General features: G+C 44.2%; 1 protein-coding gene across 1 annotated transcript; it reads right to left on the bottom strand.

Moving 5' to 3' along the window:
- Positions 1–1,964: 1,964 nt before the first annotated feature.
- On the bottom strand, positions 1,965–27,040 carry LOC128331037 (vomeronasal type-2 receptor 26-like). The gene is made up of 5 exons (XM_053264402.1): positions 26,898–27,040; positions 25,799–26,090; positions 21,708–21,935; positions 19,493–19,619; positions 1,965–2,866 (listed from the first exon to the last, which is right to left on the bottom strand). The coding sequence occupies exons 1-5, from the start codon at positions 27,038–27,040 to the stop codon at positions 1,965–1,967; spliced, it is 1,692 nt and encodes a 563-aa protein (XP_053120377.1).

Here is a 27,040-nt window from a genome sequence, read left to right as displayed (position 1 = left end):
AATAATATCACTTTTTATGGACAAATGCTGCCCCTTTCTGTGTGCAATGACAACTGTTATCCGTGGTACAGCAAGAAAAAGAAGGAAGGAGAGAAATTTTGTTGCTATGATTGTGCCCCATGTTTGGAAGGGATGATCTCTGACCGCAAGGGTAGGAGAAATAAAGCAAAATACAGTAGTTTGGCTAACTGCCAGGAAGAATCTGGTGTCTTCTTCTCTTCTGCCTTTTACAAGATTTAATTTTCAGAAATAAGCAACTGAAGTTTTTCAGCCTTAAGAAGCTTATCTCCCTGCAGACGAGCAGGTCTTTCCCTCTGGGTGGGTGGATAGGCTGCTGCCGGTTGCTCTAAGGGTTGGGGTGCCAGATGCTTCACCCCGCATAACCCCCCCCGGAGCTCCCATAATGATAGATAGATGAATTTATTATTGTCAATGACCAGTCAACATACACACCAAAATATATATCAACATAAAACAAAACAAAATCAAAACAGTAAAACTAGATAACAAAACACCAGGTTATACAAAAATCTCAGTTAGCTCCCATAATGCACTATGAGTGTGTGGTGCATTATGGATATCCCCCCTCCCTGGAGCCAACTGGGAGCCCCCGCAGTTGGCCAGCCATGGCTGCAAGCAGTCATGGCTGGCAGATGATTTTTTAAAAACGAGGTTAGGAGAGCACTCTAGATAATCAGTTTCATCCAAGACTGCCTAGAGCTGAGAGGCCACCACCTTCTCAATCACCTTTGCCAACCATGGGAGGTTGGAGACAGGCCTATAATTGACCAACTCTGAGGAATCTAATGTAGACTTCTTTAAAAGGGTCTAATAATCACCTCCTTGGGACTAGGAGTCATCCTACCTTCCCTGAGAGAAGCTGTGGGGGAGGGGAGAGACTGGGCAGGGGGCTGAGGGGAGCGGGGGAGGGAGACCCCGGGCAGGGGCTAAAGGGAGGAGAGGAGACTGGACTGCAGCTCAAGAGAGCGGGGGAGAATGGACTGCAGCTGAAGGGATGGAGAAAAAATGAAGATGGGGGTGAGAAAGAGAGAATTAGTGTCACACATGCTCTGTGCTGGGTCAGCTAGTATATAAATATTTTAATAAGGAAAACAAACAAACCACACACAGAGACCAGATTAGAGCTATAAGCAACATACAACAACCAGCATGGTAAACCAAGGCAGGAACAAGAACAACTCCATTTTGGTAGAACATTTTTTTCTTCCCTCTTATTCTTTTTGAAGTTTTTAATACTTTTGTGCTGACTAATTTCCTCACAAGAAGATATATTGTTGGGATGGGGAGGGTTTTTCTTACAAGTTTGTATTTGAACAGTTCTGACTCATACTTTGTAATTCTTTTTTTTTTAAAATCCCCACTCGCTCACATACAGAGAGATTTTCAACTGGGGGTGGCGTTTCTGCGTCTCTCACAGGGGAAATAAATCACACACAAACAAAACAAACAGTCAGATAAAGGTTGGGTTTTAAAAAAAATGTTTTACTTTCCTGGAGGAAGACCCTCCCACAGCCAGGTTCTTTCCTCTTCCCATTGTCATTCAGCTCCTCAGTTCTCCTCCTGGCTTCCTGCTTGCTCTAAAATTACAGTTTACAGCAATTCAAATGCTGGCCTGAGTGGGGAAGGAGCACAAGACTCCAGGAGAATGAATCAAGTGGCTGCAGGTAATTCTCCTAGGCACCAAATTGGGTCCTCTATTCTGAGGGTGATTCAATTAGGGCTCAAATTTGCGTATCCCCCCTGATTGGATCTGAAACGATCTGACAGCAAATCGAATTGCATAACCCTCATAAGCATGACCAAGTTCTCTGTTTTTAGGTTGATGCAACAGTAAAATGGTGAAACCCCATTGATTTCAGTTGTCAGAATTATGCACATTCTTATCACTCCCACTGAAATCAATCACATCAAAAGGGCTTAAAATTTTGTACCATAGGCCCATTTTAAAAATTCTTGACAATTATATGTCTTCTATTATTCATTTCAGGCCTCAGAAGAAGCATATAGCATTTGGGGAAAAATATACAACCCAATACCCCAGCACTAGAAGCCACAATGGAAAAGATCTCAACTGCCACCATATATTTCCCCTTCGTGCTCAGGTAGGACGGAACAAAGGACAACCAAACACTGCAAAACACCAACATGCTGAAAGTGATGAACTTGGCTTCATTGAAACTATCTGGCAACTTTCTGGCTTGGAAAGCCACAATGAAGCTGATAATAGCCAGAATTCCCAGGTATCCCAGGGAACAGTAAAACATAGTGACTGATCCTTCATTGCACTCCAGTATGATTTCTTCAGCCAGAGAATGCACGTCCAAATCAGGGAATGGGGGAGCAGTAAATAACCATACAGCACAAATACTGGATTGAATAAGGGAGCAAGCAAGGATAACAGAGTTAGCCAGTCTCTTCCCCACCCATTTTCTCATCCTGGATCCTGGTTTGGTTGCCATGAATGCTAGAACCACAGTTGTGGTTTTTGCCAATACACACGAAACGGCCACTGAGAAGACGATGATAAAAGCGGTTTGTTGTAAAAAGCAGGTCACTGCCTGAGGCTGACCAAGGAACAGGAAGGAGCAAAGGAAGCACAGCAAGAGTGAGATTAATAGAGTGTAGGTGAGGTCTTGATTGTTGGCTTTGACGATGGGTGTGTTCCGGTTCTTGATGAAAATTCCCAGTACCAAAGCTGTGATCAGAGCTAAAGACAGAGCCAAGGAAGCCAAAGTGGTCCCCAAGGGTTCCGAGAAAGAGAGATAATGTACAACCTTGGGAAGGCATTGATCATGGTTTCTGTTTGGAAACTGATCTGCTGGGCATTGGAAACAATAATCCATATCTGAAGAATAAAATAAATCACTATAAGCGACCTTTTCTTGCTTTATTCAGCCTTATTCTCAACATACACTACTGAGACGGTCATTAGAGCGTGTGGCGGTGGTGGGGGGGAGGGACATCTATGAAACTAGCAAAATAGAATGAACACAGATTTATTTTAAAAATAAATAAAAAATAAAAGGAAATAACAGAATATTGGGAAAGCCAAATAAGCAAACTAGTGAGTATCCTTATAATGTTACTGTGGTTTAAATTTTCCCAGCTATTTCACTGACTTCTGATGGAATCACTTAGTGCCCTGCCCAGTAACCAAGCTCTCCAATAAAGGAAAGCAACACACACTGCCTTAAAAGAAATCCTGATCCACCCTGCCATTCCCAATGGACAAACTACCTTCTGTGTCATTTGAGGAGAACCTCCCACCTTGTTCTTAAGAATAGTTGTTGAGGTCACTCACACAATCAAAAACTGTGTTCTACCTGGGTTTGGGAACTGTGTGTTCTCTCAATTTTTGATTATGTGGAAGCAAGGTTAGAGGAAAACCTGGGTAGAAGTGATTGTGTGGAAGCAAGGTAGGAGAAAAAGCTACCCAGGTTTTCCTCTACCCAGGTTTCCTCTAATCACTTCTACTCAGGTTTTCCTCTAACCTTGCTTCCACACAATCAAAATTCAGGAGTATACACAGCTTCCAAACCTGGGTAGAACACAGTTTTCGATTGTGTGAACGACCTCGTTATTTGTCAAGAGCTCAGGCCCAATGATGGGCAGAAGAATCCCTGATAACTGAGCAAAGGGGCACCTCTTAAAGGGACAGCTCTCTTATATTTAGCATGGGGAGAGCAACTGGCCCTATCCACCTCCAGCATAGCATCCCTCCTGTGGTTGTTCTTGGAGTCTATCTTATGTTTCTTTTTAAACTGTGAGCCCTTTGGGGACAGGGAACCATCTTATTTATGTATCTATATAAATCGCTTTGGAAGGTTTTGTGAAAAGCAGTATATGAGGCGAGTCTCACAATCAGTAAGACTCGCCAGAAAGGGGTTTGTGGGGAGAGCCTGCTCTCCCTGCAGATGATCACTACTACAGCCCCGGGCAGCCAGATTGGCTGCCCATACAACTGCAGGCTCCGTCACGGAGCTGGCAGGGGCTGTGGGGATCGGGGGCCACGCGGCCACTGGACGTTCCAGGATGCCCTGCGTAAGTGCGTGGGGCATGCTGGAGAGACCCCCAAGCCCGGGAGGCTGCTTGCAGTCTCCCGTCTGGAGGTCTCCTCATGTGTTGCTGTGCCACGGCAATACACAATCAAAAAACCAGGGTTAGCAGAGCGCTCACTCCGCTAACCCTGTTTAAGGGAAAGGGTATTTAAGCGGGTTACCCGCTTTGGGGAAACTGGGCTCGCCTGTGAGACCGGTGGTCCCCTTAATCCATGGAAAGCGGGCTAAGCTCCCTAAGCCCTCTTTCCACAGATGGTGAGAATCCCCCTATGAGTAGTATTCAGGGGCATAGCTAGGGAAGAGGAGGCCCATGTTCACCCCTCTCCCCAGCAGCCCCTTGGAGTGGGGGAGATGATGAAGAAAATAGTGTGGATCTGGGGGGCCCTCAGGAGCTGGTGGGGGCAGGGTTCTTGGAACCCATCTGGTCAATTATAGCTACACCTCTGGTGGTGGTGGTAGTAGTAGGAGGAGGAGGGGGAGGAGGAGGAAGAGGACGGGGAGGAGGAGGAGGAGGAAGAGGATGAGAGGGAGGAGAATATAATCAGCACCAAATTGCTGAAAGTGAGGACACAATTTCTGAGAGCAAGCAATCAGCCATGTGGCCAAATAGGAACAATTGGCTGGGTCCAGGAGTTGATGAACACCTCTTTACAAGTGGAGCAGTCCCATTTGACTTGAGTTAGACATTCTGAGGGTGATCCTAAGGTGCCCCCTTGGACCCTCAGGATTGTAACCATAATCAACTGACTGAAAAGTTCCCCTCCCCTCTGCCTCGTGCTGCGGGGAGGTCCTTTTCCCCAGCCCAGCTCAGCACGAGGACCAAGAAGGGTCCTGATTGGCTGGCCGGGCTTGGTGGGCGTGGTTTCGGCCGAAAACGGCCGTTCCACGCTCGGAGCCGACCAGTCCTTTTGGATTGTCGGCGAGAGAGGAGCTCTTTAGTCGAGCTCCTTTCTCCTCTAGTGGGGGGGGGGGTTTCGCCCGAAAGCGGGCGTGGGGGCTTTCGGCGGTGGTTCCGTCGCGGCGGCAACAGGTTTCTGGGCTTGTCGGGGGTAGCCCCGGAGAGGCACGGCTGCTGCTGCGGGGGTTGTTCCGGCCCGGTGGAGCCTTCTCGTCGCGGCGTATTTCTTTGCTTCTGGGCTTCGGCCTGTTGGGTTTGCGGGTCCCTTAGCCACTGGGGGGTGGACAAGCCAGGGTGTGGGGTCCGGTGCGGGGGCGGGTGGCTTCCGGGGGCCCCCATTTTCCTGTTTTGGGAAGGTGCTGGTGGCTTTTCCTAGTTTGGGCTACTGATTTTGCTGGGGCCTTTGCAGGCCTGTGGTTACAAGTCTTCCTCTGGGCTTTGGGGCTTGCTTTGGGGGGTTTTTTGTCTGTGTTTATTTTTTACTCCTATCTGGTATTGTGTGCTGTGATGCCCCGTAAGGCGAAAGAAAAGAAAGGGGGGCGTCCCGTTCGTCCGCCTAAGAGGCCTGCACCCCCTCCTTCTTCCTCAGAGGAGGAAGATGAGGAAATGGCTCTTATTCGTGGCTTAATCACCCGTATGGAGGCGCTGGAGAAGGCGAAGGCTGCTCCTTCTGACCCGGGGGCCGGGCCTTCTGGCGGGGGTGGGGCTCCGCCTCCCAAGGTTCCCCGGCGGACCAGGGGGTCTGCCAGGAGTCAGCTACTAACGTCTATTTCTAGCAGGTTGGAGGCGCTGGAGAGAGGATTGAACCCATCAGGCCTGGCCCCCCCCGGGGGGCCGGAAGCGCCTTCTGCTCCTGAGGGACCAGCCCCGGCTCCGCCTGTTCCTGTGCTGCCATCTCCCGTGGACCCGGCTCCTGATGTTCCTGCGTCATCGCTGCCTGTGCCTGTCGCTTCGGTTGGACATCCGCCTGCAGATCCGGCTATGCCGTTGGTGCCGGGTGAGCCAGCAGCACCGACACCTCCCGGCGGCTCCGGCCAGTGGCCTGCTGTTCCCTGGCCGATTCCTGCCATGGGTGGATGGGGACCAGCTTCCTACTGGTCCCCCTATACACAACACTTGGGCATGGGTTTTCCTTTGGCGTTTCCTGGGGTCACGGCTGGTACACAGGGTGCAGCAGAGCAGGTATGGTTGGGCGGGCGGCCTGCGAGTGGCCCGTTCCCCTCCCCCAGTTTTCCTTCTTCAGAGCAGAATGCCGCTAATCGGCCTGGGTATTACCCAATGGGGATTCTGCCTTCGGCCCAGCACGCCCCCTATGGGGGCATGGGCCTTCCCCTAGGGGATCACTTGTTGCCTTCTACCAGGGAAAAGATTCTCAAAGGGGAGTATGTAGACATCTTTAGTCTTCTGTTTAGGGAACCAGAAGTTAAACATAAGGAGGGTGAGTCTTGCAAGGAGCATGAGGCCACCAAGAGAAAGCCAGTGGAAAAAACATGGAATAACTGGCTGTCTGGCTTTACTATCTACATGGGCGTGATACTTCAGGCGCAGCCGGCTCGGGGCCCGGCTCTCCTGAAGTATATGGATATCATTCACCGTGCTGTCTCAGATTTTGCTGGATCTTCATGGATCCGTTATGATGAGAGTTTCCGTATGAGGGCAGCTTTGGATCCCGCTCTGCCGTGGGATACACCTCTGCAGGAACTATGGCTGGTGATCATGTCTCCAGCTCGCCCAGTTGAAGGTGACCGCTCGGATAGTGGACACTTGTTGTCCAGGCCTTCCGGGGTTTCGGCCGCAGCGGGGGCGGGCCAGCAGTGGGTTCAACCCCATCTGGTCTGCTGGGAGTATAACACCAGCGGCAAGTGCTCTCACTTCCCCTGTCGCTTCAGGCATGCATGCGGTTTTTGCGGAGCAAAGCACCCCAGTACATCGTGCTCCCGAGCCAAACCTGGTGGTCCCGGGTCCAAGTTTAGGCCTGGAAACAATCGGAAGGGTGGTCCCCCCCCACCCCCTTCGGGTAAGGGGCCCCAGCCCCATCAGGCTTGACGTGTTAGAGCGCTTGCTGATGGACTACCCTGACCGGTTGGCAGCCTCTTATCTACTTTTGGGCTTTCGGGATGGCTTCCGGATTCCTTCCTCTGCACGCCGGGGGCTAGGGAGTCCTCGTAATCTTAGATCTGTGGTAGGCAAGGAGGATGTGTTATTACGGAAGATTACTAAGGAGGTGGTGGCAGGTAGGGTGTTAGGCCCCTTCGATGCCCCTCCTTTTCCCCGGTTACGAACCTCGCCCCTTGGAGTGGTTCCTAAAAAGGTTCCTGGTGAATTCCGGTTAATTCACCACCTTTCGTATCCCAAAGGGTTGTCTGTCAATGATGGCATCCCCGATAGTTTGTGTTCGGTTCGTTACACTTCCTTCGATGAGGCAGTCAGAGTAGTTAGGGGTCAGGGCCCAGGGGCCCTTTTGGCCAAATGTGATATTGAATCCGCCTTTCGCCTGCTGCCCGTTCATCCGGACGACTTTGAGTTGCTGGGCTTCACATTTGCTGGCCAGTTCTATTTTGATCGGGCCTTGCCAATGGGTTGCTCGATCTCTTGTGCCGCCTTTGAGGCTTTCAGCTCTTTTTTGGAATGGGCGGTCAGGCGTAGGGCGGGCCTTCAATCTACAGCTCATTATTTAGACGATTTTCTTTTTGTCGGTAGGGGCAATTCAGGGGAATGCCACCGCTTGTTGCGCTCCTTTATGGGGCTGGCGGAGGAGCTTGGGGTACCGCTGGCTAAGGATAAAACTGAAGGGCCAGTTACCCGGCTTTCCTTCTTGGGTATTGAGATTGATACGCTTGCTGGTTGTGCTAGACTCCCGCAGGCTAAACTACTGGTGCTGGTGGAGCTGCTTAGGGCCTTAGGGCGGGCCCGTAAAGCCTCCCTTAGGGAGCTTCAGGTGGTAACGGGGCATCTTAACTTTGCTTGCAGGGTTGTTGCCCCTGGTCGGGCCTTTCTGCGTAGGATCTGTGACTTGACAATGGGCCTGCGCGCTCCCCATCACAGGGTCCGGGTTACTGAAGGGGTCAGGGCTGATTTGTCCCTTTGGGAGTCTTTTCTGGCCGGCTACAATGGGGTTACTTTTTGGAGACAGGAGCAGCTTTTAGAGGCTGATCTGCAGGTCCATTCGGACGCTGCTGGAGGTGCAGGTTTTGGGCTTTACTTTAGGGGCCGCTGGTGTGCTGCTCCCTGGCCTCGGGACTGGTTTGAACGCGGGGTCACGCGGGATTTGACCTTTTTGGAACTGTTCCCAATAGTGGTGGCAGTTCACATCTGGGCTGAGGAGTTTGCTGACTCCTCAGTTCGTTTCTGGTGCGACAACCAGGCAGTGGTGCAGGTTGTCAACTCTCAGTCTTCGCGCTCCGCTAGGGTTCTGGTTCTGGTCAGAGCTTTAGTTTTGCAGTGTTTGCGGGCCAACATTTTGTTCCGCTCCCGCCATGTGCCGGGGATTCGGAACGACATCGCTGACGCTCTGTCTCGTTTCCAGGTGGACAGATTCAGAGCGTTAGCTCCCGAGGCTTCTCTGCACCCGGACCCCATGCTGGCTTTCCTTTGGCAGCTTGGCAGGTGGAGGCGCAGCAGGCGATAGCGGCGTCTCTGGCGCCTGGCACCAGAGTTAGCTACGCAGCCAAGCTTGAGGCTTTTGCCATTTTTCGAAGGGCTGAAGGTTTGCCTGAGGTTTGGCGGGTCCCCGTGGGTCAGCTGCAACAGTTCCTAGTCACGTTACGCAGAGCGGGACGGGCCGTGTCCACCCTGGGTGGTTATTTAGCTGCCCTTGCATTTGAGGCGCAGGTGAGGGGGGTGGGTGATTTTTCCTCCGACCCTCGCGTGCGGCGCATGCTGGAGGGCTGGGCCAGGGCTGACCCTGGCCCTGGAGACTCTAGGCGGCCCTTTACCCTGGATATGGTGACCGCTACACTCAGTCAGTTAGCCGGGTGCTGTGCAGATTCTTGGGAGGTGTCTTTGTTCCGGGCTGCGGTTTTAGTGGCTTTTTTTCGGAGCCTTTCGCCCCGGGGAGCTGCTCCCGCGCAGCAGGGTTTCCCCTCGTGACCGTTGTCTGCAGTTCTCCGACCTGTCATTGTCAGGAGAAGAGGCGCAGCTTTTTCTTCGCCGCTCTAAGACGGATCAGCGGGGGAGGGGCCAGACGGTTCGCTTGGCGGCCGCTGGGGATAGGCAAATTTGCCCGGTGTCGGCCCTCAGAGCCTATGTGGCTCTGGGACCGGACTCTGGGGGGTGTTTGTTCGCGCATTCGGATCGGACTCCTCTTACCCAGTATCAGTTTCTTTCAGTGATTAAAAAGGCCCTTAGCGCGGCCCTGGCTCCCCTTGAGGGAATTACGCTTCACTCTTTCCGCATTGGGGCAGCTACTACTGCCACGAGGTTGGGCCTCCAGGAAGCGGAGGTTCGGAGGATTGGGAGGTGGAAGTCCGTGGCGGTCAGACGCTATGTGCACTGACAGCGGGCTTTTTTCGGCTGCTATTGATTGTGTTTTTCCCTTGGCAGGTGTTGGGGGATCGGTGGCTCCAGTACGGATCCTGTTGTGCGGCCACTCGCTGGTCTTTTGGGCCTTCAAGCGGGCTAGCACGTCTCGTTGGGGATCCCAGCTTGGGTTTGGAAGACGGGCTGCTGTGTACTGGTTGGGCATGCGTGGGATGCTCTGGAACCAGCTACTGCCCGCGCTTAGGGAGCACTTAGATAGATTTTCCCCGCCCGACATCTTGGTTTTGCATTTAGGGGAAAATGACCTAGGCAAGCGGACTGGCCTGTCTATTGTTCAGCAGGCCTCCTCTGATTTGTCCTTATTGCAGGAATGGATGCCCGGGGTGCTTATTCTCTGGGTTAATTGGCTGCAGCGTAGGGTGTGGCGGAATGCCCGTTCGGGGCTTTGTCTAGAAAAGGCTAGGCGCAAAGCTTCAGCCGCAATTGGGAAACTTGTGATAGCTGCTGGTGGTGCTGTAATACACCACCCTAATGTGGTGGCTCGTCTTCCCGAGTTATATCGTGCCGATGGGGTTCACCTTTCGGAGCTTGGTTGTGATCTATATTTAGGTAACATACAGGGGAGGCTTGCTGAATTTTTGGGCAGTGGTGGGGCAGGGAGGTCAAGCGTGGGCTAACCTCCCTGGGTGGCGGTAACAGTGCGGGCTGAGGGGTAAGCAAGGTATAGTATCGGTGAGCACCCTTGGATATTTAAAGGTGGATTGGTTAATCGCTCCTTTGTTGCCTGTGCGGCGCGGGGAGTAATTGATGGCCATGAAACCTGCTCCAGGTCTTCACCATCCTTTGGGCTGCGCGGTCCGGGGGGGTGAATACCGGGAGCTGTCCAGGTCCCCTCTTCTAAGGGGGTGGTTGGCTTTGATGGAATAGGGCAGGGCGTGCCTGCCCCCTTTCCGGAGCCAGGGTGTGTCGCCCAAAGTGGCAATGGGTAGGATGAGGGTAATCCTAGCCCTTGCCTAGGAGCCCGCACTGTTTCGTTGGTGATTCATCACCCACTGTTCAGTTCGCCTTTGCTGGTTGTTAATTAATTAATAAAGAGTGGCCCTTTACCCATAAAGAATGTCTAAGTGTCTTCTTGGGCCGGGGTCTGGGGAAATATCCCCTTCTTGGGCAAAGTTCTTAAGAGAGTGGCTTCCATGCAACTCTACGCTCTCTTGGATGAAACTGATTATCTGGATCAATTTCAGTCTGGTTTCAGGTCTGGTCTGGGCATAGGATCTGCCTTGACCACTCTGAGCTATCCTTAGAGAAGAAGGGGTGTGTGTATACACCCTGATAACTGCCTTGGACCTCTTATCAGCTTTTAGTGCCATAAACCCTGATGTCTTTCTGGACAGATTGTCTAGGTATTGAATTGAGGGCACAGCACTTCTGTGGTTACATTCTTATCTAGAGTGCTGGTGCTCTTTCCATGGAAGATTTACCGGTACATATGTTTATTTTCAGCACCAGTCAAAAACATTTTCATTTTTCCAGGTTTATCACATCAAGCTTTTATGATTTGACTGTTTATTGCTCCTATCCTCCCCCCCCGCCATAATTGTGCTGGTTATATTCTGCTTTTACCATTTTTCCATTTCATCTTGTGAATTATGAATGGAATGTCTGCTGATGAATTGTATAGAAGTATTTTTTTTTAATCAATAAGTGTCTTGGAGATGCCTCTAGCATCTCCAGACTAGTCCAGATTCTGCATGTGAGATTTTGGATTGTTCTGTGAGCTTTGGAACTAGAATGCATTTGATCAGTAGTCCCAATAGGTCAGGAATCCTATTCCTGGGTTTCTAATAAATGAGCCAAAGTAGTTCTATGATAATTTGTGAGGAATAACTGAGATTTCTTCCAGTCCCTATCCAATTAGAACCTGAGGAGTAGGGGAAGCTTGCTCATCCTTATTGACTATGTTTTCGAGAACTGAACTAGCAGTGAAAGAAAACCAGTGTCCCGGGAGGCAAGATGGCGTCCCACTGAGAAGCAACTGACTAACTGATTGCCAGGAGCTTTTGCTACCGTTTGGTCTAATTATCTCTTATCGGCAAGATGGAGATTGGAATGCAAAAGCAGGGCTTGGCTCCCCCCCTTCACCCGATGGGGGTATGTCTGGGGAGATTCCAGGCTTGAAAAAGTCTGGAGGACCCCTGGATGACTCCCGGGAGAGACCTTCCTGCGCTATGCATCAGGCTGAATGGAGAGAGGCTTTGTCACCTGCCTACCAAGGAACGGCCTGCCAACTATCCACTTTTCCCCCCTTTCCTTTGAAATCTCTGAGATGACCATGGCTTTTGAGCTTGTAAGATTTTTTGGCATTTATTCTGCTTTTCTCTTTGCCTTTCTTTATTCTCCTGTTTCCTTTATTTTTTGAACCTCCCACTGACTCTGCCAGAGGTAAACAGCATTTGAGGAGAGTTGGCTGAAGGAGAAAAGAAGCCTTATATGATTGTCGGTGAATTAGTTCTTACTTTCATTTGAAGTACTTTCATTAATTAGTTCTTACTTTCATTTGAAGAACTCCTGCAAGTGGCCATGGAAAACATTGGATGCTCAAGTGATTAATTACTGTTTTTTACAGCAGTGGACTCTTGGTAATGATAAAACTCTTTTATGACTGGTAATTAAGTTCTTTGCTTATTTTTTGCTTTGTACCTTCAGCAGTACTGAAATGGGGATGGAACAGATGGTTTAAATACAGTACTACTTTGAAATTTGGCAACAGAAGCTTTCTTTGGAAAAGGGTCTCTTAAATTTTAGTCCTTGTAATTATTACGAATTATGATGATGGAAAATGAGGGAGAAGATATAATTTGGAATGGTTTGGCATCTTCTGGACTATTTTGTTTCTCTGCTTATTGGATGAACACACTACTGATGGAGTACAAACATCACTCAGCATTGTTAATCTTACTTAGAAGTCAGCCCCAAAACTTAGCATCTGCAAATTGGAATAATCACCAATAGAAGAACTAAGACTTTTTTTGGCTGCTCAAGGGTGCAGGTGGTGGGGGATGTTCACTACATGTAACCTAATAACACATTTTCTCACGTACAAGTTTCTCTTTGTCTAGTTCCGGCATTGTTTAGTCTCCCTGCAGAGCTTTGATATCTATTGGAAATGTTTGTTAAGGCTCTCTTGTTAAACCTTTGATGGTACTCCAAAGATTTTTAATACTATCTAATTGGACTTGATTTTATTTTCTGGAAATAGGTAATAGGGTTTTCTTTCCTTTTCCCTCCTTTGTAAATTCATTGCCCTTATCCTTTTTTCCCCACTAGTGAGGTTTGTTTAAAAAAAAAAAAATTCTTGACTTATTTTAAGGGAAAAATTTATACATCTAGGCTATATCAATTGATATACACCAACAGACATATATGCCCAATCTGTAATGTTAGTTATTACTTTTGTTTAGCTTATTCAATGTGAATATACTCAGTTTCATTCCCTCTTATAAAATAACAAATCTGAGATATTGGTAATAGGGAGATCTGTGTTTAAGGGCATATAGTTGAACTTTTTAGTTGAAATTATAAGGTTGAATAGATATTACTGAAAGTAGATTTTTTATCGTTTTTCTGCACTGGATTCCCTGTTATTATTTGCAGAAGTATCACAAGGACTAGGGAGATTAGTTTATATATGTATACATTCAGTTTATGATTACTGTTATATTTTTGTCTTGTACGTGTAATTAGTTATTTCCAACATGAAGACTTGACTTATGTATTCCCTGTTAATTTAACAGCTATTATCAAGAATTTTATGAAGTGGGAAATCTTTATACCAAAGGGCAATGTTTTTCTCTATTCTCTATTTTTATTTTGTTTTTTGTTTTTTCTAATCATGTGTTAATTATCTGGTTTCTGGAAGATCAAGAGCCTCAGATTTCATATTAGTATTTTATAAAATTCCTTTTCCTCCTCTCTCGCTTTTTCTTTTTTCTTTTTAAACTATGGGTTAATTATCTGACTTGCAGAAGACTGAGAGTCCCAGACTTTATATTTACATTTCATAAAACCCTTTTTCTCTTGGAATTAACTCCTCCCCCTTTCTTCTTTTCTTTCCTCCTTCTTAAATTCCATACTATTATTCATTTCTTCCATACATATTATTATTTATTCTTGTTTACACAGTCAGACAGGTATTATTGACTGGTTTGTTTTATCCAGACATCAAGTCCTTCCCAAGGACCTGGGATGGCTGAATTTTATCATCAATACTGTTGGTTTTTATAGATATCGTCGCAAAATATAGGCTGTTCCCAGTAAAGTCGCTTTTTGTAATTGGCTGATGGTGATTTCTGTGGCCCCTATGGTGTTGAGGTGCTCTTCATGGTCTTTTGGAATTGCACCTAGGGTGCCAGTTACCACTGGGATTACATTGGTCTTTTTCTGCCACAGCCTTTCAATTTCAATTTGTAGAACTTTGTATTTTGTGATTTTTTTCTATTTCTTTTTCTGCTATTCTGCTATCTCCTGGTATTGCTATGTCGATTATTTCAACTTGTTTTTCTTTCTTCTTGACTACAGTTATATCTGGTGTATTGTGTGGCAGATGTTTGTCTGTTTGTAGTCGGAAGTCCCATAATATTTTTACATCTTCATTTTCTTCAACTTTTTCAATTTTATTGTCCCACCAATTCTTGGCTACAGGTAGCTTGTATTTTTTGCAGATGTTCCAGTGTATCATCCCTGCTACCTTGTAATGCCTTTGTTTGTAGTCAATCTGTGCGATCTTTTTACAACAGCGGCTTAGGTGGTCCACTGTTTCATCTGCTTCTTTACAAAGGTGGCACTTGCTGTTTGTTGTGGATGTTTCGACTTTGGCTCTTATTGCATTTGTTCTTAGTGCCTGTTCTTGTGCAGCCAGTATTAAAGCCTCTGTTTCTTTCTTCAAGTTGCCATTCTTAAGCCATTGCCAGGTCTTGGTGATGTCTGATTTTCCACTTATATTGTGCAAATATTGACCATGCAGTGGCTTCTTTTTCCATTTTTCTGCTCGGTTCTTGACTTGTTCTTTCTTCTAGGCCTGCTTTGTTTCATTGGCCTCTTTTCTCCTCCTCTACTGTTTGATGGACTTGCAGCATTCCTCTTCCACCTGAGCTGCGAGGAAGGTATAGCCTATCGACATCACTGCGGGGATGCAGAGCATGATTGATGGTCATGATTTTCCTGGTCTTACGATCTAGCGGCTCTAGCTCTGCCTGGGTCCAGTCTATTATTCCTGCAGTGTATCTGATAACAGGTATAGCCGAGGTGTTTATGGCGTATATGGTGTTCCCGCCATTGAGTTTGGACTTGAGGATTTTTCTAACTCTCCTGATGTATTCACTTCCAATTTTTCTTTTAACTTCAGTGTGTGCAATGTTATCAGCCTGGAGAATGCCCAGGTATTTGTAATGTTCTTTCTCTTCTGGGTTCTTGATGTTGCTTCCATTGGGTAGATCCATTCCTTCTATTTTTGTTATTTTCCCTCTTTTCATTATTAATGCAGCACACTTGTCTAGTCCAAACTCCATTGCTATATCGCTATTATTATTATTATTATTAAGCCCAATTCAGCTATTTAACTGTCCAAACTGCCTTTCCCGAGAATATGAGGGATACGAGGGAGGGATATGTACTTACGTTCTCTTCTCCACCAGGCTCCTTGTGATCACAGAGGTTTGTTCCAAACTCGCACACACACTTCCTGCTAAACTCCTGCAAAACTCCTATGTCCTGTTTGCTATTCCTGTTCGCTATGCTCTCAGGACTTCACCTATTTTGTAGAGTAGCCTTCCAACTGACACACAGGATGTGAGTCAAAGGAAAGGAATGTGGTGATTCTCCCAGCCCTAGCTGACTCCACCCGCTCCAAGCAGGCACTAAGTAAACACTGGAATTTGGAACTCTTATCAGCTCCTAGCCCTTGGAAACCCTAACCCTAACCCTAACTCACACACACACTCAGACACACAGGGAGAGAGAGACTAAGACCTACCCCTTAAAGAAAAACAGCCCCAATTAAAACAGTTAATAGAAACAGTTAATAATTGTTGCATCACTTCATCTGCTATTAGTCCAGTTAATAATTTGAACATGGTTGGCGGGCAGGTTATCGGTCTATAATTACTTGGAACTGCACCTTTTGCTGGGACTTTCATGATGAGATGAGTTTCCCCAGCTGTTAGCCATTGTTCAATATCACTTCCTTGCAAGATGTGATTGAACCGTTTTGACAGTTGTGTATGAAGGCTTGTTAGGTGTTTAAGCCAAAAGCCATGCAGTTCATTGTCGCCTGGCACAGTCCAATTTTTAATTTTCTTTGCTCTTTCACTTATTAATTCTGGTGTTATTATTAGATCTTGCATTTGTTGGTTACATTTTTTTTACCTCTTTCATCCAGCCTGCTTTTTTATTATAATCTATTGGATTGTCCCATAATTTCCCCCAGAATTGCACTGTTTCTTCTTTATTTGGTCTTTCTAGGTTTCTTGCAGTTTCTCCTTCTATGCTTTGGTAGAAACGTCTCTGATTCGACTGGAATTGGAAATTCTGCCTGTGTTGTGTAATTCTGGCTTCGTATCTGCTAATCTTCTTTGACACTGCTGTTATTTGCTGCTTTATTATTTCCAGGACTTCTCTAATTTTCCTTGAATCGAGGTGGTATTTTGGATCAGATACTGTTTGGTGTTTTCATTCTTCAGCTTCTTGTCTTTCATATCTTTCAATTTACTAGCATCTGATCTAAGCCTGGAGATTTTATTTTCTAATCTAAGCTTCCATTTAGGTGATGTACTGCTTTCTTTTTTGACAGGTCCACTGATCTTATATCCGAGCTCTTGTGTTGTTATTGTTGCTGCACTGTACATTAGTTGGTTTGTTTCTTGCAAATTATTGGTTGTTATTTCTGCAAGTGCAGCATTGACATCTTTTAATGCCTGAGCAAGTTGTTTTTTGGCAACTGTTTTTAGAGCTGGAAGTTGAACCCTGGTGGTTGTTTGGTTCATGTGCTCAGTTATTTTTGCTTTAGTTCTTGTTGCTTTTCTGTTAAACGGCATTCGGGTTCTTGAGGTGAAGGCAAAGGGGAGGTTGCCTGGTTTTGATTTTGAAACAGTTCAGCAACAGTGGCATCCTTGATTTCCAACACCTCCTCCACCTGCGCCTGAGCAACTTCTTCAGTTGGTGGTAATCTTGAGCCTGTGTTGCTCTTTGTAGTTCTTCCAGCTCTTATTATGAATCTTCTCTGGTCTGTTAGCCTTTGTTCTGTTATTTCTGTATCTGGATGCTTCTCTTTCCAAATTTGGTACATTCTTTTGAAGTAACTTCTTCTAGTTGGACTAGATTTGTAATAGCAGATCATTATTTCCTTGTTGGCGTTTTTCGTATATTTTTTCCGGTTAAGTGACGTTTCTTGCAGTAACCTTGCAGTCTCCAGCCCTGGTTGCTCAACTGAAGATCCTGAGTCCTGTTGCCCACTTGCCACCAGATGTTGAGGGACTCCAGCACCTGGCATGGTCCTTGTTGACCCGGGCGATGACCTATCCGGTATAGATTTATTAAAGTTACTTCTCACCATATTGTTGATGGGAGAGGCACTCTTTGTCTGGCTCCTCTGGTGAGACCTGTCCAGTATGGTTGGACCTCTGGCATAGCTCTCACCTTCATCAGAGCATGCAAGCCCCACAACCATGTCAAGGTAGTGCCTCACTGGGGGATTAATAATAATAATAATAATAATAATTTGATTTAGGTTATTATTAATAGGTTTTGGATACCAGTCATGAACGTCTGTCAATGCATTTTGCACTTGGGCTGCATCGGATGAGAATTCAGCTATGGCTTTATGTTTATAATATTTAAGCTTTAGGTCTTTGCTGATCAGTCTTTTCCTCTTAACAAGCAACTCTTTTCTCTCCTAAGCCTAACTGGAGAGTCAGATGGGAGGTTCAAAATCCATTTTATATTTTTTTATTATTGCCAGATAGATTCATTTCTGTAGTTATTTCCTTTGTTTTTAGTGACATTCTTATAGATAATTCCTTCTGAGCTTATAGATTTCAATATGATTCTTTGCATTGTTGTTTCTTTTTTTATGTTCCCATTATTCTTGGACCTCCCACTGAGGTTGTTTATGGAGAGGAGAGCCAATATGAAGTGATTAATGTGATCTGCCTAAGATTTTGCGGTATAGTTATGGTACAGAGTTGGATACTTATTCTATCCAGCTTATGTTTTACTCTGATGGAATTATGAAAATTACATACCTATTTTAAAGCTTTTACAAACAGCACTGAATTGATGAATTTCTCCATCTGCTGCTTACAGCATTGAGATAGATATATGTGATTTTATAGCTTTTTACTGCAGAAGCTTGTAACAGAAGCTTTTCAATGTCCTTGTCTTATCAGAATAAGGATTTCTAATGATATTGAATATCTCTGGTCTTTTCCCCCCTAGACTTTCGGATTCTTTTTCAATTACAGGTGAAACTCGGAAAATTAGAATATCGTGCAAAAGTCCATTAATTTCAGTAATGCAAATTAAAAGGTAAAACTGATATATGAGACAGACGCATTACATGCAAAGCGAGATAAGTCAAGCCTTAATTTGTTATAATTGTGATGATCATGGCATACAGCTCATGAAAACCCCAAATCCACAATCCCAGAAAATTAGAATATTACATGGAACCAAGAAGACAAGGATTGAAGAATAGAACAATATCGGACCTCTGAAAAGTATAAGCATGCATATGTATTCAGTACTTGGTTTGGGCCCCTTTTGCAGCAATTACTGCCTCAATGCGGCGTGGCATGGATGCTATCAGCCTGTGGCACTGATGAGGTATTATGGAAGACCAGGATGCTTCATTAGCAGCCTTCAGCAATTCTGCATTGTTTGGTCTCATGTCTCTCATCCTTCTCTTGGCAATGCCCCATAGATTCTCTATGGGGTCAGGTCAGGCGAGTTTGCTGGCCAGTCAAGCACAGTACACTGTATACTTTTCAGAGGTCCGATATTGTTCTATTCTTCAATCCTTGTCTTCTTGGTTCCATGTAATATTCTAATTTTCTGGGATTGTGGATTTGGGGTTTTCATGAGCTGTACGCCATGATCATCACAATTATAACAAATTAAGGCTTGACTTATCTCGCTTTGCATTTGCATTACTGAAATTAATGGACTTTTGGACGATATTCTAATTTTCCGAGTTTCACCTGTACTTAGGATTCCATTTGCCCTTCAACTTAATGAACAACATAATTAAAGGAACTTATATTCACTGCATAAATCATTCATTACTCTGTATGGAACCCTTATTTGCTGTTCAGAGAGAAGGTGGGACGAAAAAGATCTTTGACCTTTTAATATCTCTCAGTTTATTTAGAAAATTATTATTTAGCATTGTAAAACTTTTAAAATTTACCTTTTTTCATCAGATTCATTAGATTTAGGTTTTTGAAAGTTTCTGAATAGCTTTTAGATTTTTTTTTCTTCCTTCTCTTTCTTTTCTTTTCATTCATATAGGATTTAAATCAGATGAAGGACGAATTGGCAGTGGGGAAATTTATATTCTCTCTAAAGAATAAAGAATATAGTTTAATTTTTGTGATGGGTATTTTCACTGCAGAACACCACGGGTGTTTACCTATGTGGAAGGGTTGGTTCTCCTCTCTTTGTCCAGCTGGTTCCCTGGGATGCTCAAAATTCTATATGGATGCCTAGATTTAGATTTTGCGTGGCTAGTTAATTACATATATTTTACTCCTTATATAAACTATCACTACTTTTGTATCTTTCTTATGATTGGGTTTTTTCCCCCATGGATGGATAAGATCTTGTTTGTAAACTTGTATTTTTGTCAAAATCTCAGAGATATAACATTTCTGTTTTTACTTATATTACTAACAAAAGCATTTTAAAAATCTAAAAAAAAGGAAAGAAAACCAGTGAAACATTATATATACAGTATCATTTGTAAAACTAATAATATGTCTCCTACCTTTCTGGTCTGAAATCCTCCCATGTGGACATGGAACACAATTGTAGCAACAATATGGCTTCCCCTCCACCTTTTCTTTGCTGTAACCGGGATGGCATTTCTCATTACACACAGCAAGGGGCAGCACCTGTCCGTAAAGATAGGAGAAAGTCCACAGATCATTGACCTTGTAATGAACATACTCTAGGCAGATGACCAAAGTTACTTCCCTTTGGGTAAGGAGGATCGAAATGACATTGGTCACCGGCGTCCACTCTTAGGTGTAGCAGTTATTCCTCATCCAGCTTTAATGAAGCTTGAAGCTGGAGGATGTTACTGATTGAATGAGACTTGGGGGCACAGGGCTTTAGAGCTTCATGGATTGTGAATCTGCCTTCAATCCTGCCCCAAACAACCCATCATTTTGGTGGTCCAAGCAGGAAAGGCCCTTTACCTGATTAGCTGCTGATAAGGTCTTTTTTTGACTACCTCATACTGTTCTCTATAGCTAGGGATATAGAATGACTCCTCATCTCTATCAAATGATTAGAATGTGTTTTTGAAGCTTTGGTTTTAGAGTTTTTATTGTATTTTAAATTGGTTTAATTATGTTAATGTTTTGATCATTTAAATATCGTGAACTGCCCAGGGACTTTTTTTAATGGGGTGGCATATAAATAAATAAAATTCCTCATTCCTTCCCACCAGGCTCTTCACTCAGTATTGTGAATCTTCCCTCCCTCTTTCCCTAAAGGTACTGTGGGTTAATTTGTTGTCCTGTTGGGGTGTCTTTTTGGGACCAGGCAGGAAATGTTATTTGCCTGATTGGCTGGTGATGAGGTCTCTTTTTGACTACCTCGTTCTGTTCTCCATAGTTTGGCTTACCTTTGTCCCATTGGCAAGTATAGTGCCAATGAGGATGGGAGATAGTTTGACCATGGGGACCCTAAGGCACATGTTTGGTATAACAAGGAGTTGTAGAGACTTGGCAACTTAAGGACAGGCTCAGTGCCAGTGGGGGCAATCATCCCCTCAAAAAAGACAACACCCCCAATCTGCATTTCTGTTTCAGGAATCTAATATGCAGGACACAGCTCACCAACCAAAAAATGCACACTGCCCCTTCAGACTGTGCCTCCCCCTCTTTTTTCCCCTGGTGCTGCCACTGCTTAAGAAGTTGCAACTGGAACTCCAAATTGTCTAGGAGTATCACCAACCTTAAAGGCTGTGTATGTGTGTGTGATATATTGTCATCATTCATAGTTGGCTAGGACAGGCGGGAATCACCCTTAGGACTGTAACTAGGGATGTGCACGGAAGCATTGCGGGGTGGTTCAAAGGTGGCAGGGGTCTCTCTTTTAAGAGCAGGGGGAGGGGAGGGTACACTTATCCTCCCACTGCTTTCCCCCCACTGGTGTCAGCATTTTAAACAGCCCATTAGGGCAGCAGCATACCTCCCTGCTGCTCCATTGCCCTTGTCTTCCGGATATGACCCAAAGTTTTTTATGTACCTGCGCACGCTGCAAGTGGTGCATGGGTGCACGCAGGTGTGTCAGCAACATCAGGTCATATCTGGAAGAGGAGTGCAACGGTGGCAGGGAGGTACACTGCCACCCCAATGGGCTGTTAAAAACACCGACACTGTTGGTGGGAAAGTGGCGGGAGGGGTAAGTGCACCCTTCCCCCCTCTTAAAGGGAGACACCTACCACCTTCGAACCGGCGAAACTGCTGGTTCTTCGAACTGGTTCAGAGGCCCATAAAGGGCCTCTGAACCGGTTCCATGCACATCCCTAGCTGTAACTCTGCTCTGATAGGCTTAGGGGAAAACAATTCACTTTGGCTCAGAGCTGCTGCTAGTTCTTGCACTTTAAAGTGGGGTGGAGAACCCAAGTTCTTGCTTCATTTGGCTGTGTGTTTTAATAACATTGTATCCCTTTTCTTCTAGTATGCTGCCTTGTGTCTTTATTGGTGTGTAAGCCACCTAGTTCATCTTGATAATTCAGCTTTGGATAGATCAAAGTTCCTGAAAAAGTGAATGGGGCCTCAAACTGAGTTTCATTAAAATGCTTTCTAAGATGACATAATTTCCGAAATAATGCCTCTGGAGACTGGAATTACACCAAATATTCTACTCAAGGCAATTTAGTGGTATTGCTTGTGTTTTCTCAACAAGGAAGGAGCAATGATCACTGTAACCTTTAGCTTTGTCTCTTAGAGTCTTAGCTCAAACCTCACCTGATTAAACTTGTTGTGCCATGTGATGGCCTCCTCATTTATTGTGCATTGGTAACCTAGTGAAGCATGTGGAACAATCTCTCCTACTTTCACTCTTAGCAATGATTTATTGGGGGAAATTACCCAGTTAATAATATCAAATCCACCGGCAAGTTCAGCATTCTCATTAAAAAACACCTTGTTGCCAGCACTATTGTTAAATGAGATGCTCTTCAGGAAAGGGTGAAGCTAGATGAAAAGAGGCAAGGAAGATTTCATAAAATGATGGGAAAGGGCCACAATGTGATCCTTCTCTCATATTTTTACATCTTTTAGCTTTGGTTTTTAATATACTATAAAAGATAAAGCTTTACAATATAATATTCACTTTGGAGGTTCATTCTTTGTTTTATCCAAACCCTTACATTCAAACATGAATTATGATATACATACATGGGCTGCTTTCAGAGTCACTTATATTTAATTTAATTTATGTAACATATTTTTATATGGCCCAAAACCCATATCTCTGGACAGTTTACAATAAAACACAAATTAAAACAAAATAAAAATATTAAAACTTAAAAACATTTTTTTAAAATGTTAAATTCTATGTCTAATTAAAGCCTGGATCAACACATGAGACTTAACAGCCTTGTAAAAAGTTTTCAGAGATTTGTGGTGGAAGACAAGATAAGAGCCAGGATCTACATCCATCTCTGGAACTCATACTGTGGATTGAGGGGGAAAGGGCAGAGGTGAGGCTCTGAGAGAGTAGGCTAGTTCACATGACCATCATTAGGGTAGGAAGAGTGCCCAGACAGGGTAGGAGACCCAAGCATGCTTCCAATTCACAGTCGTGAGAATTCCAAACATTAAGGTAGGAGAAGGAGAGTGTGATAATCCGAGAGGAGGAAGCTGGGTTGGATGAGCATGCCCTAGCCAGATTCTGTCCCTAGCTGAGCTAGGAGGAAAAACCATCTGATCCAGCTCCCTCTTTGCAGACAATCATACAATTCATGTTTGGAATTCTAGGGGCTGCCAAGTGGAAGCACACCCAGCCCTCCTACCCTGACTAGACACTTCATCTCCCCTAATGGTGGTTGTGTGACCCAGCTTAGTGAGTGTTATTATTATTATTATCATTATTTATTTATTTATTTATTTTAACACATTTGTATACCGCCCAAAACTCAAGTCTCTGGGTGGTTTACAATAAAAACCGATAAAAAGATTAAAACATTTCAACAATTAAAATTTAAAAATTTAAAACTATTAAAAATACAATTAAAACAATATCTAATTAAACCTGGGTGAACAAATGTGTCTTGACTGCCTTTAAAAAAGTTGTAAGAGACGGGGAAGCTCTTATTTCAGCAGGAAGTATGTTCCAAAGCCTCGGGGCAGCAATGGAGAAGGCAACTGCAGATGAACCTCTCCAGATGATCTCAATGGGTGGTGTGATTCATAGCAAAGAAGACGTTATCTTAAATACCTAGGGCCCAAACTGTGAAGGGCTTTATAGGTTATAACCAAAGCCTTGTACAAAGCCTTGTACTTTGCCTGGAAACTTATTGGCAGCCAGTGTAGATCTTTTAAGATAGGAGTGATATGGTCTCTCCGAGATGACCCAGAGACCTGACTGCCGCATTCTGGACTAACTGCCGTTTCTCGACTATGTACAAAGGCAGCCCCACATAGAGCGCATTGCAGTAGTCAAGTCTGGAGGTGACTACTGTTCTGAGGTCATTTATCTCAAGGAATGGACGCAGCTGGCATATCAGACAAAGCTGATAAAAGGCACCTCGCCAACCCAAGATGAAGGGGAGTCATCTGGTCTTAGGGAGATTGAAGTTATTAAGTTAAGGGTAAAGTGTGCAGATTAAGTCTTTTGTGCATTTAACTGGGTCATCATATATTAGGCCAGATTTGAGGGGTATACTCGTGGGTCAAATGGGCCGTAACCCAGAATTTGGCTTTTAAAAAGCCAGTCTGGCAACACTTGAAAGGAGTGGTGCTATTGATGTAAAACGTTACTGCTTCATGAACATTTTTTTGTAAAGAAGTATATAAAACATACATGCTTTTTGTAAACTGCCTAGAACCTTTGAAGTCACGTGGTATATACATTGATTGATTGAATAAATAAATAAATAAATAAATAAATATTCTAAAACAGAATATATTCACCTGCCAAGGCTGGAGATTCAGATATTTCTTTCTATCACGTTCAGTCATTGCTCTGAATTTGGGTCTGGATGTGTACATCTTTTGTAGAGCATGTGCTATTGCATGGACTGCATTGTAGATGCTGTAACTTTGGCTAGTCATGGACATTTCAAACAAAATCCCAGGGAGGGTCTCCAATTTCTCTTGTCCAGTACAAAGATAATTATTTTCCAGGTTCTCATTAGATTCAGAAAATAAACAGTTAAATGCCTGTTCCCAAAAGACCTCGAGAAAACCATCTCCTTTGGGTAAGTTAGGATCCAAAGTCCAAAGAAACTGTTTAAAACCACGCACTTCATTTGAGGGAATTGCAAAAGACAAAGCACCATGAAAGATGTGTGGATCAAAATTTCTATGTAATGTTTCTATTGAGAAATCCCAGTCGGCTGTCATAATCCACACTTTGCCTGTAGATATTTCCATATTGCTTTCAAATGTTGCATGCATATGTATTGACCATATCAAGAACGGCTTGGTGTGGGAGTCTGCATTTACAACACATACTTTGACATTAGAATTATTTAGTGAAATGGACAGAGACTGTATATTATTTAATAAAGTCAGTATGTTTAAACTGTCAGTTGGGGCATCAGTTCTTAAAATCAGAGCTATACAGATCTTATGTTGGAAGAGCATTGGCATTAGGGTCTGCACAAACTTTTCTCCATTTTCATTCTCCGCTGAAATGAGCCCAACCCATGACCATTGGAAATGCAGAAGTAAGTGAACAATCCCTATATATTGATATACTTCACTGGGGAACATTTGGTAAAAAGAAGAGAACTGGACTGTAGCACGCATCAGTGGAGCAAATACACAATAGGTAATCTAAGATGGGGAAAAAACAAATGCAGTTTCAAAATGAAGGGAAGAATTTATACTTACACTTCATTAATTATTCCAATAAAATGCTAAAGCAAGTCCCACAAGCAAATACTTCTGTGAAGTAATTCTTATGCATTTTTACTTGGAGCATTCCCAAACAGGGCTTTTACCTTGAATCTCCACCGGAAGGGAGTGTGTGCATTCACACATCAGCCAGATTCTCACCAAAGTCTGTGAGAGATAGTTGTGAGCCCTCCACACACAATTTGGGCTCTCCCTCTCGACTTCAAGCTTGTCCCGATTGATTTCCAGGTTTAAAAATTCCTGTATTCTAGTGAGTTTTTTTGATAGAATGGAACAGCTGCCAGCTATCTTCACATTAATATGATAAGAGCAAGTCAAGCTTTAGAAATGTGAATAGGAAGCTGCCTTGGCTTAAAGAAAAACATGGAAGCAAGCAATGGGAACAAGCACACACACACAAAAAGTTGAGAGCAGAGGAGAGGCCTGCTTCCCTAATGCTATGAATTTCATTTGAAGTGGCTTTGCTCATACCCCGTGCCCACACTGAATGCTGCCTGTGAAAGCTCCTGGGAGGAATTTGAAGGTATTATTTGTACATTTTGTGTTTTAGGCTGCTTATATCTCAAAGCCGTATACTTTAAAACTGTACTTCAGTTACATCTTAATAGCTGATTACTTTTTGGAGACAATTCTACGCGTGTTGCTAGAGGAGGAAATAAATTCTACTAGTGTTATCTACTTAATGTCAGACTAGAAATGTTGCTGCCCCCAGGAATGAAATCACATAATAAAGCCATCTCCCAAGCATTCCATACGGAACTTGCATGCTATAATGAAATGGTAAACAGTTTTCCTTAACCTGACTATTTTCTTGAATGACTAGGAAAGCATATCTCTTTGTGTCAGATGCATTTCTCTTCCAAAACCAATCAGTCAAACAAACACGCAAACGAGAAAAGAAGTTCAGATAATTTAACAGAAAGATAACTATGTCAGAGTTGGATAAATCTTTATGGACCACATTCTTATTTCACCTGTGGAATCTTGTAGCGGTCTAAGATAGTAGCTACTTGAAATGAGACTATAGAGTCTAATCCCCCAATGAGTGCTATCATACGTTTTTGCTCATCACAGTTGTAGCTGGGGACAATCCTTTTCCAGGTGGAAAGAAGTTTCAGGGTGCTCGGATAAGTCATTCTTTTACAGAAGCAGCTGTCAAAGATGTGGAACCCCAGGCTGACATTTGGTAAGATTGTTGGGTCCTCATTGATCTTCTTCACAGCAAATGCCAAGGACAGGACATGCTGGTAGTTCTTTGGTGTTGCACTAAATGGAGAATTATAATACATACATGGCAGGTATTCAACTATTCATCAGTCATCTTTTCATAACATACCACTTTGATATTATTACAGCTCTATGATGTTTAGTGTTGAAGTTGACGTATCTTCAATACAGTTATTATTATTTTTTAAAAAAGATAGGGCAGGCTTTCCAAAGTTTTGGAATAGCTTCAGTTATTAGGTTTTCTTTTTCCTAGACTTTTTTTCTTTCTACCAGGGCATTTCCTGGTGAAATCTCCAGGTGGAAGGGGGTGAAGATTCATTGTATTAAAATGAATTCACAGTCACAATCTATCCAAAGTTATAAGCTGATGGAAGTCTCATTGATTATTGAAAAGGAAGAATGGGCAATTGTGCTCTGTGGCTGATTTATGCTACCATTCTTATATTTCTATCCTTCTGATTATAGAGGTCTGTTTTCTTCTCAGCTGCTGCTTACTCTTCAGCACCAGTGGCTGAGAAGCTTTACCTTCACGTGGAACTAACCCTCACAGAAGTACATGGAAGGACAAAACGGAGGGCTGCAGAAACAGTAGGGGAAATGCTAATGATATAATGTGACGCAACAAAGGAAAGGGGGGAAAAGGAGGAAGAAACCCAATGTGGGGGGAAACCCAAGGATACCATTTAGTAGGACGTGCACATGTAATACCAATTAAGCTTACTAACAAACCTATGCATCTTTAAACACCAACCAACAACAAAAAAATCCTAGATAAACCGGCCATTTCCTGAATAAATTTTTTTGTGGTGGCTTAAAGCATTTTATGGAGGAAAAAGAAATCCTTACACAAGTCCACCAAAACGTGCTGTGTTTGGGAATTCATGGAAAGATAAATCCTCAAGTATGCAGGTAAACTGAGAAGCAATCCCTCCAATGAGTAGGTCTCCTGCCTGATAATACTCATATGGTATCTGGAATGGATCAGGCAT

The sequence above is a fragment of the Hemicordylus capensis genome, chromosome 6, assembly GCF_027244095.1.
Source record: "Hemicordylus capensis ecotype Gifberg chromosome 6, rHemCap1.1.pri, whole genome shotgun sequence".
Taxonomy (NCBI): domain Eukaryota; kingdom Metazoa; phylum Chordata; class Lepidosauria; order Squamata; family Cordylidae; genus Hemicordylus; species Hemicordylus capensis.
This window is presented reverse-complemented; position numbering and strand designations above follow the sequence as displayed.